The sequence below is a fragment of the Camellia sinensis genome, chromosome 1 (genome assembly GCF_055761805.1).
Source record: "Camellia sinensis isolate YWXY chromosome 1, ASM5576180v1, whole genome shotgun sequence".
Classification (NCBI taxonomy): domain Eukaryota; kingdom Viridiplantae; phylum Streptophyta; class Magnoliopsida; order Ericales; family Theaceae; genus Camellia; species Camellia sinensis.
The window spans coordinates 143,862,097-143,874,657 of record NC_138961.1 but is presented as its reverse complement, the minus strand read 5'-3'; the positions used below and the strand labels follow the sequence as shown (position 1 = coordinate 143,874,657).

The window sequence follows — 12,561 nt, the reverse complement described above, 5'->3', positions numbered from 1 at the left end:
AACGGTTGAGTAAATGATGCGTGACAGCTGACACACATGAAAGAATTCACTGGAGTTCTTGTTCTCTGAAGAAAATATGTCGACTTGAAATGAATGATCTCGGCTGAGGAGTTCTTGAGCCGATGTACAGGAGGAAGTATCAATATAGGTTCTATCACCTCAAAATCCCGAGGTAATAGAACCTAGGGGCAGTTGTGGGGATATATTTTCTGAGTACCAGCACGTGGTTAGGTGACGCCAATGTGTCAGCCGAGGTGCCACGTGTCCTGGTCATTATGCCGAGGTTATCTCCGAAGATATCGAAATCCGAGATAAACGGATAAGGGACAAGAGTCCTAGAATGAAGAGGAGACTTAGTCAAGACGAGGATAAAGCTCTTAGGGAGTTTATCTTTATCTCTTGAGGAGTCCAAAGTAAGTACTGAATTGGAGTCCATAGAAGTCAGGCTTCTAGTGGGATTAGGATTGCGTTAACTATAAAAGAGAGGCACCCCCGTGGGTCTAAGGTACGCAATTTTATGCTTTGAGCAGTAAGTTTAGCACTTGATTATCTTTGAGAGATATACTGACTTGATCGTCGGAGTGCCCCCAGGTGGAAGAACCACCGCCAGAGCCTTCTCTTTCTGTTACAGGTTAGCTGAAGCCATCTATTCTGCCGGTGCTCCCTAGCTGATTACTAAACGGGCAGTGTGACCAGAAAATCACTCACACAAGTGAAATTACCATCCCCCAATGCTACAGTTTGAAGAGAGAGAAACTTGAAAACTTTATGTTTAAAGATATAAATTTCTTATATAAAAATAGTGAAATTTTTTTATCAGTAAAAGAAAAAGACTTAATTAATAAAATTTGCATATATACATATAAAAAATACATCAATAAATGTGGAGTGCTACAAATATCATAATTGAACCCCCAATCCAATTAGGTTGGCACTAAGGGACTGACATAATCATATGGAAACACAAACCTCAAGTTAGTTAGAAATTAACAAAGTGTAAAGAACCCAACAACACCACACCACCGCTGGTGAATAGTACACCACCCACCAATCCAACCAAAACTCTAGAATAATGTCTTCCTTGCTGCAAATTATCCACCAAATCATGAATAGAGTGTATGTTAGGGAAAATATGTGATTCCCCACAAGTAAATCAATCAATGGGAATAAAAACTAATGCGGAAAAATTAAATCAAAAGTGACACAAGAATTTTTACATGGTTCATTCAATGTGAGGTACATCCACGGGATCGAAATCCGATTCTACTATCAACTAAATAAGTTTTCAAACGATTACAAACGAGACATCAATGGTCTCACAAAACCACCCTTAGGTGAATTCCAAATAATCATAAATAAACAAGAGGAAAGATCTCACCAAATAGATGAACAAAAATCTTCAAACCAAGATTATAGAAGATCCAAAATTACGAACCAAATACACTTCAAAGTAGAGCCGACTACCCTGAAGCCCAAAGCACCGATTTGAATTTATATCAAACAACCTGCTGTCCACAACAAAACCCACCAAACTGATCTTCTATTGTTTCTATGGCAGCAACACACTTTTCCTTCTGTTTCTCGAGAACAACAAAGCCATATATATATATGGTTGGGTCTTGAGTCTTTTTCTCAAATCCTAACTATTATCAAATTGAATTAGGTTTCCACAAATTAGATATAATATATTAAAATATATTATACCTAAACCAAACCAAATTAAAATTCTTTAACCAAAACCAATTGGGTTTCAAACTCTAATAAGGAGGTATACCCAACAATTCTCCCCCTATCGACGTAAGTGGAGATATCTACCATACCCGCCAAAGTTCGACACTTTTAATGTTTGTCCCTCGACAAAGTCTTTGTCAACATATCTAAAATATTATCATCTGTGTGAACCTTTTCGAGTTGCAACAGTTTCGAATCTAACACATCACGAATCCAATGGTATCTCACATCAATGTGTTTCGATCTCGAATGAAAAGTAGAATTTTTACTCAAATGAATAGCACTTTGACTATCACAATAAAGCACATACTTTTCTTGCTTCAAACCCAACTCTTGTAAAAAAAATTTCAACCATAACTCTTCTTTGCAAGCTTCCGTAATGGCAATAAATTCAACTTCGGTAGTTGAGAGAACAACACATTTTTATAATTTAGATTGCCATGCCACAGCTCCCCCTGCAAAAGTCATCAAATACCCCAAAGTAGATTTCCTAGAATCAACATCATCAGCCATGTCAGAATCCGTGAACCCATCAAGCATAGGCTTACCATCCTCAAAACACAAAGACACCTTCGAAGTCCCTCGAAGATATCTTAGAATCCATTTTACCGCTACCCAATGTTCTTTACCCGAATTAGAGAGAAAACGACACACCACACCAACGGCGTGAGCAATATCCGACCTTGTACAAACCATGGCGTACATCAAAGAACCAACTGCTGAAGCATAAGGAATTTTCAACATCTCTTCCTTGTCTTTCTCACTTGTAGGACATTGATTCGAACTAAATTTGAAGTGACCCGCAAGTGGACAACCAACCGGCTTTGCTTTATTCATGTTGAACCTCTCAAGAACTTTCTCAATGTAGCTTTCTTGAGACAACCAAATCAGCCCCTCTTTGCAATCATGAACAATTTTCATACCGAGTATTTGCTTTGTCGGTCCCAAATCTTTCATAGCAAAAGACTTGCTCAACTCCAATTTCAACCTGTTAATCATAGTAGAATCTTAACCCATAATTAACATGTCATCAACATAAAGCAAAAGAATAATAAACTTACCATCCGGGAAATTTTTCATAAACACACAATGGTCCGAAATGGTTTTAGAAAAATCATTATTTATCATGAAAGAGTCAAATTTTTTGTACCATTGCCGCGAGGCTTGCTTGAGGCGGGGCTTGTTTGAGGCCATACAAACTTTTCTTCAATTTGTAAACAAATTTCTCTTTCCCTTTCTCCACAAAACCTTCTGGTTGCTCCATGTAAATTTCTTCTTCAAGATCACCGTGAAGAAATGCGGTCTTCACATCAAGTTGTTCAACTTCAAGGTTCATACTTACAGCCATGCCAAGTACAACCCGAATAGAAGACATTTTCACAACCGGTGAGAAAATTTCATCAAAGTCAATACATTTCTTTTGCCCAAAGCCTTTCACAACAAGACGTGCTTTGCCCCTCAGATTCTTGCCATCATTCTTTAATTTGAAGATCTACTTATTTTTTAAAATTTTCCTCTCCCCTTAGGCAACTTCACTAAATCATAGGATTGATTTTCAAGTAAGGAATTCATCTCCTCTTCCATGGCCTTTTTCCAATCACCTTTCTTTGCATGCTTAATTGCTTCTTGGTAGCTCTCGGGCTCCCCTTGATCAGAAATCAACACAAACTCATTGGACGGATACTTTCTTGAAGGTTGTCGGTCCCTTGTAGATTTTGTCAACTCAAGTTGTGGTGGCGGTTCTTGAGTTGGATGCTCTTCCTCAATTTCGGGCCTAACTTCATTTTGAATAGCATCATGCTCTACATCTTCAATAGGTGACTGCACATCTCCCCCATTTTCATCATACACTGAAGATGAAGGAGATGGATCCATGTCAATGAGATCACTTGTTTTTTGCTCCGGTTGATCACCTTTGCCAAAGTCTTCAATTGTTTGGTCTTCAAGAAACACAATATCACGGCTTCGAATGATTTTCTTGTCGACCGAATCCCACAATCTATACCCGAATTCATCATACCCATAGCCAAGAAAAATACATTGTCTTGACTTGCTATCAAGCTTGGACCTCTCATCTTTTGGAATGTGAACAAAAGCTCGGCAACCAAACACTCTCAAGTGCTCATAAGGTACATCTTTACCGGTCCAAACTCTTTCTGAAACATCACCATTCAAAAGATAGGAAGGAGACAAATTGATTACGTCAACCGCTGTCTTCATTGCCTCACCTCAAAAGGATCTTGGCAATTTAGCTTGTGAAAGCAAACACCTTGTTCTTTCCACAATGGTGCAGTTCATCCTCTCGGTAACTCCATTTTGTTGAGGAGTCTTCTTAACTGTCTTTTGATGCCAAATACCTTGGTTGTGACAATACTCATCAAATGGCCCAATGTATTCACCACCATTGTCTGATCGGATGCATTACAATTTCTGGCCTGTTTCTCTTTCAACCATGGCCTGAAAATGCTTAAATACTTCTAGAACTTGATCTTTAGTTTTTAGTAGAAAAGTCCAAACTTTCCTTGAATAATCATCAATGAAAGTAACAAAATAAAGTGCACCGCTATGTGTTCTAACTTTTAAAGGACCACAAACATCCAAATGAATCAACTCCAAAACATTTTCTTTTCTAGAGGCAACATTTTTATGAAAAGAAACTCTTTGTTGTTTACTCGCCAAACAATGAACACAAGTTTTAAGATATGTACCTTTCAAAACGGGTAAAAGCTCTTTCTTGAACAATACTTGCAGCCCCTTTTCACTCATGTGGCCAAGCCGCTTGTGCCACAATTCGGTAGAAGTATCATCTTTAAGTGCATTGACAACACCTTTACAAATTTTTTCTTGTATCGAATAAAGTGTATGAGTCTTCTTGCACTTAGCCACCACTAAAGAACCCTTTGTGAGCTTCCATATTCCATCACCAAATTTGTTGTTGAAGCCTTCATCATCTAGCTTCCTAGTAGAGATCAAATTGAGGCGAATGTCGGGAACGTGCCTCACATCTTTAAGCAATAACTTGCAACCCAAATTTGTTTCCAAGAAAACATCACCCATGCCAATAATCTTGGACAGACCTTCATTACCCACTCGAACAGAATCATAATCTCCTTTGGTGTAGGTAGTGAAGAAATCAACTCGAGAAGTCACATGAAAAGAAGCACCGAAATCAATCACCCAATTGCTCTCTTGGCCCACAAAATTGATACAATCATCTTCACAAACAACCATGAGATTATCGGTAGTAACTGTCGTTGTGTCTTCTTACTTCTTATCCACACTTTTGTCACGCTTTTTCTCCTTATCCTTGAGCTTTCGGCATTCTCGCTTCATGTGCCCTTTCTCATGGCAATAATAGCACTCAATGTCTTTCTTTGAAAAAGAACCATCTTTTGATTTGCCACGACTTTGATCACGACTATGAGGAGTCTTACTCCTTCCCCTTGTTTTGCTTCAGTCTCTCACAACGAATGCTTCCGAATGAGAGGAACCCGCTGATTTTCTTCTAGTTTCTTTATTCAATAGGCTACTAGTGACTTGGCCCATTGTGACAACTCCATCAGGTGCCGAATTACTAATTGTCACAACCAAAGTCTCCCAACTTTCGGGCAAAGAACTAAGTAGTATCAAAGCCTGCAACTCATCATCAAAAATAATTTTCATAGAAGCAAGTTGGTTAACAATACTCTTTATTTCATTCAAATGTTCTAGAATGGGGCTGCCATCTTTATATTTTTAATTAACCAACTTACGAAACAGAAAGACTTTATTTATGGCTGATTTTCTATCATAAAGACTCTCTAATTTTTTCCATAAATCATATGCTGAAGTTTTAGTAGCAACATGATGAAACACACTATCATCAATCCATTGACAGATAACACCAACGATTTTTCGATTAAGCCTCTTCCATTCATCATCTTTCATACCCTCGGGTCTGTCACTATCACCCTCAATAGGCCCATACAAATCTTTACAAAATAATAGGTCCTCCATTTTAGTTTTCCAAGTTACCCAATTGCTTCTATTAAAGCTAGACGTACGACCCACATTTCCCTCCATTGATTTACACAAATAAATAGACTCAAAAACTAATGTGAAAAAATGGGAATAAAAACTAATGTGAAAAAATTAAATCAAAAGTAACACAAGAATTTTTACGTGGTTCCCTCAATGTGAGGTACGTCCACGGGATCGAAATCCGATTCCACTATCAACCAAATAAGTTTCCAAACGATTACAAACGAGACATCAATGGTCTCACAAAACCACCCTTAGGTAAATTCTAAATAATCACAAATAAACAAAAGGAAATATCTCACCAAATAGATGAACAAAAAATCTTCAAATCAAGATTATAGAAGATCCAAAATTACGAACCAAATACACTTCAAAGTAGAGCCGACTACCTTGAAGCCCAAAGCACCGAATTGAATTTATATCAAACAACCTGCTGTCCACAGCAAAACCCACCGAATTGATCTTCTATTGTTTCTATGGCAGCAACACACTTTTCCTTCTGTTTCTCGAGAACAACAAAGCCATATATATATATGGTTTGGTTTTGAGTCTTTTTCTCAAGCCCTAACTATTATCAAATTGAATTAAGTTTTCACAAATTAAATATAATATATTAAAATATATTATACTTAAATCAAATCAAATTAAAATTTTTTAATCAAAATTAATTAATTCTCAAACTCCAATAAAGAGATATACCCCCACAGTATAAACGTTCTCTTGAATAAGCTTCAAACCATAATGTAACTCGTATCTTTACCAGATCACTCAACTCCTCCATCATAGATTGTTTTCCATTGAAAACACAATCATTCCTCATCATCCAAATGGACCAAAAGGCAACCAATAGGATAGCATTCCAGATTTTGTTTTCAAAATTCCTCCACTTGAAACCTCTCCACCAATCCAACAATCCTTCAACATTTTGAGGTGATGCCCATTGCAGACCCCACCAACTCAATAGATTTGTCCAAATTTTGCAAAGAAAAGGGCATGTCAACATAACCAACTCATAGAAATTTATATGTTTAAAAATAGTGAAAATAGGAATCTTCAAAAGTGGTTATTTTTTACCACTCAATTGGTAATTTACTCTAAATTGAAAATTGGGTACTCAATTTTTGCATTTGACTCTCATTTTACAATTTTAACCCTCAGATCAAAGTTTTCATTGTCTTTTGGACAGTGGACAATGAAATTTCATTGATTTAGGTTACTAACTTTTGGTCAATAATATTGGAATTTCAATGTCTGAGGATAGAAAACTCAACAAAAAAAAAATATTTTTCTTTGTACATTTCATATTTATTGTAAATCTTATTTGATAAATTTTGATAAGAGAATTTCAAAAATATAAATTTATAAAAAATAGAAATCAATATAAAATTATTTCGAAGTTTTCAAATGATTCCAAACTTAAAAGAGTGGGAGAAAAAAGCCAAATCACCCATATGGGTCAATCTTCAAAATGGCTAAGACCAGATCAATCAAATGCCATTTCCTTTGGTGGACCTCCTTGAATAATGCATAATTTCTCTAGAAAACGAGTATAACTTTTAGACTTGAGTAGCAATGTTTATCATAGAATTGAAGTGCAGGTTCCTATTTGTATATGCATGAAAATGTGACACATCATCAAAAAAATAAAATTATTAGTTTTTATACCCGTCTTAGCTTTTGGAGATGAATTGATCATATGTGACGTAGATTTTCATTTTTCACTTGTAATGGAGAATATTTGAATCCCTCATGAGAATATGAAGTCCATATGTCCTGGGTTGGTAAGACTATATCAGTACAACTGTGTTATGATATCATCCCCAACACATAAATTCACAATCTAATAATAAATCCCTATATAAACATAGTAGACCTATCCACATAAATCTAATTTCGCATAACATAAATTCCATAAAAAAAAAAATTTAACTATCCAAGCCCCCATCAAGCATGCATGGGAACATTTTGAAAATGCACAAGATAGATATTATTGAGCTCTCCCAAATCACAGACAACTACAAGCAGTTAAAAGCACTGTATATATATGTATTACAAGGTGGTCCAGCATGAAGAAGTTTTGAGATCCCAGAGTGCAGGCAGGAGGAACTTGGAATTATTGAAGCCATGTGCATTGAATGCGCCACCGGAATCTGGGTCGACACGGACATTTCCAGGGTATCCGGGCATTGCTCCACTTGCAAATGCGCCCTCGCATGCACTTGCAGCCTGCAAAAAAGTTTTTCCCAATTTCAAGCCGCTGAAGAAGTAACCCGTATTGAAAGGATTGGTGACGGTCTCTGTCAGCGCTGACGCAAACTGTACGAGCATGGCATCTGCACCGATATCTCCGCTCGCTGGTTCTAGTGTTAAAGCTGCCGGACGCACGATAGTAACATCCGACTTGTGATATGGCACTGCGCACAACCCTGGACACTGTTCTTCCGGGTTACCTACTACAATGTATAGTTGCTTTCCTGCAATTTAATAAAAAAAACACAACCCAATATTAAGGTAATGAAATCCGCATAGAGTAAAAATAATAAAATAATGATAGGAATCAAGAAGTGTGACAGAAAAATTGTGCGATCTAGATTAACAAAATACACAAAAGTTTTATATATATAGCATGATATATGGCTCTATTACTACTTTTTCATTTCAAAACAGAGTGTCCATTTAAATTGAAATGTTGCCATCACATCAATTGTATCAATAAGAAAAAGCATGATCAACCTAAGAGGTTGGCCTAGTGGTCAAGGTTTATGACTTGAGGTGTGCTTGCTTCAAGGTCTTAGGTCTTTCCAAAAAAAAAAAACATGATTATTCCAGTACACTTGTTACAATTTTGAGAAATTAACTTTCCAGTTATATTGTGTTGAGAATATAAATAATAAAATTGTTGGTTTTCCTAATAGGTGTAAATTGAATTGACAGACTTGTAAGAAAGAAATAGAGAAATGATATTCACATAGAATAAAAAACAAAAAATATAGAAAAAGTATAATGCATATAAACAATAAAATTGTTGGTTTTTCTAGTAGGTGTAAATTGAATTAACAGACTTGTAAGAAAGAAATAGAGAAATGATACTTGCTTAATTGTAAATTGAATTAAGATACTTGTAAGAGAGAAATAGAGAAATGATACTTGTTTAATTGTAAATTGAATTAAGATACTTGTAAGAAAGAAATAGAGAAATGATACTCACATAGAATTAAAAACTGAAAATATAGAAAAAGTATAATGCATGGCTTATATTTATCTTGAGCATGTGAATCATTCTCAAAATAAACCTAAACCACACCGTGTCACGTAGCACTATCGAAATTTGAAAGAAATATTTGATGAAAGAAAGGATAATAGCAAGAAAGAGTGTGGTTACCAATTACTCCACGATCGTAGCATGTTGAGGTTTTGCAAGTGTCTAGCACTGAAACATCCTTAGCAGCAAAGATAACAGCAATGGTGTTTGGCAATCCTGCAGTTGCTTTCTTCAGCAAACCGGGGAGCAAATCGCTCACCAAAGCCTTCCCAACAGAGGCATTTTCATCATCTACTTCCCTCACAATCCTCATGTTAACTCTCGCTGATTGACCGCTCTTTTTCCCATCAGCAGCAGCAATGTAGCTCTCCACCTGTCGCCACCAACACGAGACGTGAGGCTGAAAGTACATTTGCACACCTTCGAGGCTTAGGGATTTGACAAAGTTCCGGATCACTCTCTTCTCAATAGGCTGGAATTGGCCGTACCATAACACGGTGAGGCTGACGTTGCCGGAGAGGAGAGGGCCGCCATGGTAGGTGATATCGGTTGCGGTTGCAGTTGTAAATGAGGTGATGCAGAGGGTGGTGATGATGAGGGAGAGAGCTAGAAGGGTTTTTGTGTTTGGTAGAGAAGACTCCATCTCTATTGCATTAAAATTTTGCAATTAATGTTTGGGGGTTGGGATCTTCTCTTTCCAACTCTAGTTTCTCCTCATGGGAATTGATGTTTTCCTATGTAACGTCATTGGTTTTGTTTGAATGATCCACAAATTAAGGGGCACTTCAAGGATTAGAGACCACTACTTTGCTAAATTTGTGGTGTGCCTCATCCTTGGATTTACTTTTAGACATAATGATTTTTGGACAAGCTTTACATGGAAAAACAAATTTTAAAAAACCAAAAACCAAAAAAGTGAGTCTAAAATGGGGTTATACCCCAACTTTTTTTTTTTTTTTTTCTTGAAACACCACATGCCACATCTAATTATTATCCTTTTCCAAAAATTAAAGGGTTAATAAGTATGGATGCGAGATTATAACTTGAAAACTAACGAATACTTTTTCTTTTGGAATTCTATGTTCGTCCAAGAAAACTGAATAATTTATGCCCTGTTCCAACCTCTTCCCAATAGGTACGGCGATAAGCTATGTCATATTTTTAAGTCCGAGAATGGGCTAGGCTTGGCCAATTTTAAAATGAAAATTGATATTCTATTAAAGATTTCATAGTGAATATTTTAATGAGAATGATGTGGTGATGATAATCTTAAACTAAAAAGGCTATTTTTATAGATTTTTTGATTTAAAATGTAATAAGATCTAAATGTGGCATATCATTATGCCTATTCTAAAATATATGGACAAAACTTGGTCGAAGAGAAGGGCGGTCACAGTAACCGAAAGCCCGAATTAGTGGAGTAAAATTGATGGGAAAAGGATGCATCCCAATGTCAACCAGCTAGTCGGAGCAGAACAAAGGTTGTCATGGTATGAACGATCCCAATTAAAGAGTTGACAGATCTAAATTCATTAGTTTAGAGCAAGACATGCAAGGTGACCACTGAGCAGTGAGTGACCAGAGCCATTGAAACAAGTTTTTCAAAGCACTTTTTCTAACCCGTTGAAATTCCTATATATCTCCATCCATCAACTAGCAGGGAAAGTAAAGCGTAGATCTCGAAGCATAGACAAATTGGTACCATTGAGATATCGAATAGAATATATTCCATTATGGGCAGAGGAGGTAGATAATTGTGTCATGCATACATGCAAGAAAAGAAAAGAAGAGGAGACTTTCTGAGAAAGATGCAAATTGGCTACATATTTTTGAAAGATAAACTCTATCCGAATCTGATATCTACTTTCTAAGAGGGGTTATACGTAGAGAGTCATGGAGACCAAGGATTTGTGCGTTTGAGTCGACAATCGATATTGGAGGATGTGATTCAGAGAGGAAGAGAGGTCTTACATGAAGATGAAGAGTCACTAGTTTGATAGCCAAGGATGATTTGCCTGCTGCCCAGTGCCACCAACCCGAGGGAGAGTCATTTCTCTCTCGTTTTGGGTTCTGAGACACGCAGGGAGTCACCTTGGCTAATCTGACAAACTCTTCTCTCTCATGCTAGCCCTTCTTTTCTTCGTTATCTTGCCTTTTTATCGAATTTAATAACTCTTGCATTGCATCGTCAACATAAAAGTTGAAGTTCGTTTGCATGATGGTGGGTCGGCAATGGAGTGGTGTTGGCTGGGCAGCTAATTTTTACATTATATATTTTCTTGCTGTTCATCTTCCACCTCAAAATTGAGCTTCTTTGCAGTCAAATGGGCTTCTTCTAATGGTTTTACCGTTATTTATATCTCCCCTTGATTGATTAAATGCCTTATTGCAGATTTTGATGAAAAATAAAAATAAGTTGAATTAACACTCCTGTATTAACCTCAAGGGATTTGCCAGTGGGTACAACTTGGAGTATGCTCCAAATTAGATTTAATACTGACTGGCTCCAATAAGCGCCTTGTTCATACAAAACGTTTGCTCTAATTTTAAATAGGACCCTTACAAGTGGACAATGAGGTCGATTTTTCAGGATTAGTCAATATATGCATAAAGTGTGCATAAATTAGTCTGGACATCCGATTATAAATAAACAAATAAATAACGATTAATTGTGTTAGCTAAAAAGCAAAAAAATCATATTGTATAAGTTGTCATATCATTTTCTTTATTTTTTTACACATCTTTTCGTAAAAAGTCTAAAAAAAAAAAAAAAAAAACTCAAATCACCTCTTAGTGAGCAAGGATTGATTGTGTGATTTTGATGAAACTCTGTTTGGTTTTGATTTTTTAAAAATAGTTTTTGATTTTTCAATCCGTATATTTTACTTTTTATTGATTTTTTTAATATTTAATTTTTTAAAAAAAACTTTTTTCATCTACTTAGGCCAAGTTTGGGAAGACTAAATAAGTGTACTTTTTGTCTTTTTAGACTAAAAAGTTGAGGTTGAAAATATGAATGTTTGGGTTAACTTTTTGACTTTTTATGGAAAAATGTGTAATAAAAAATTGTAAAAATTGATTTGTAGGAGAAAATTAGAATTGGGAGTTGTGCAGCCGTAATTGTTGACTTTTGGTGAATAGTGATAACTTTTTAACTTTTTGAGTAACTTTTTGGCTTTTTGACTTTTTGGGGTGTTCCCAAACTTGGCCTTAATCTAGATACGCTTAAAAAATATATAATTAAAAAAAAATTCATTGAATACAACAAAATATGAAAATATACAATTTTTTTAATAATTTTTTTGTATTCAATAAATTTTTAAAAGATTTACACATATTTTATATTTTTAATATATCTAAATTAAGTTGATGTAAAAAGTTTTTAAAAAAATATATATGACTAAAATGTTTTAAAAAATGTTTAAAGCTTTCTTATTTTATAAGTTTCATTTATTACTATTAGTGATGAGATTTGTCAGAAACAAACTAATTGATTATAAACTTTATTTAGGTAACATCAGAACTATCTATCCTGAGATTTGTGAGGC

The 12,561-nt window shown here is 35.7% G+C and overlaps 1 protein-coding gene across 1 annotated transcript; it reads right to left on the bottom strand.

Annotated features, from left to right (window-relative positions):
- Positions 1–7,714: 7,714 nt before the first annotated feature.
- LOC114322705 (protein EXORDIUM-like 4) lies at positions 7,715–10,862 on the bottom strand. The gene is made up of 2 exons (XM_028270076.2): positions 9,134–10,862; positions 7,715–8,225 (listed from the first exon to the last, which is right to left on the bottom strand). The coding sequence occupies exons 1-2, from the start codon at positions 9,654–9,656 to the stop codon at positions 7,801–7,803; spliced, it is 948 nt and encodes a 315-aa protein (XP_028125877.2). The 5' UTR covers positions 9,657–10,862; the 3' UTR covers positions 7,715–7,800.
- Between the last annotated feature and the right edge of the window lie 1,699 nt (positions 10,863–12,561).

Bases quoted from the DNA above. Each gene is read 5' to 3' on its own strand.
- LOC114322705 (XM_028270076.2), bottom strand. From the start codon at position 9,656: ATGGAGTCTTCTCTACCAAACACAAAAACCCTTCTAGCTCTCTCCCTC. The intron at 8,226-9,133 runs GTAACCACACTC...ATTAAATTGCAG, and splicing joins CTACGATCGTGGAGTAATTG to GAAAGCAACTATACATTGTA.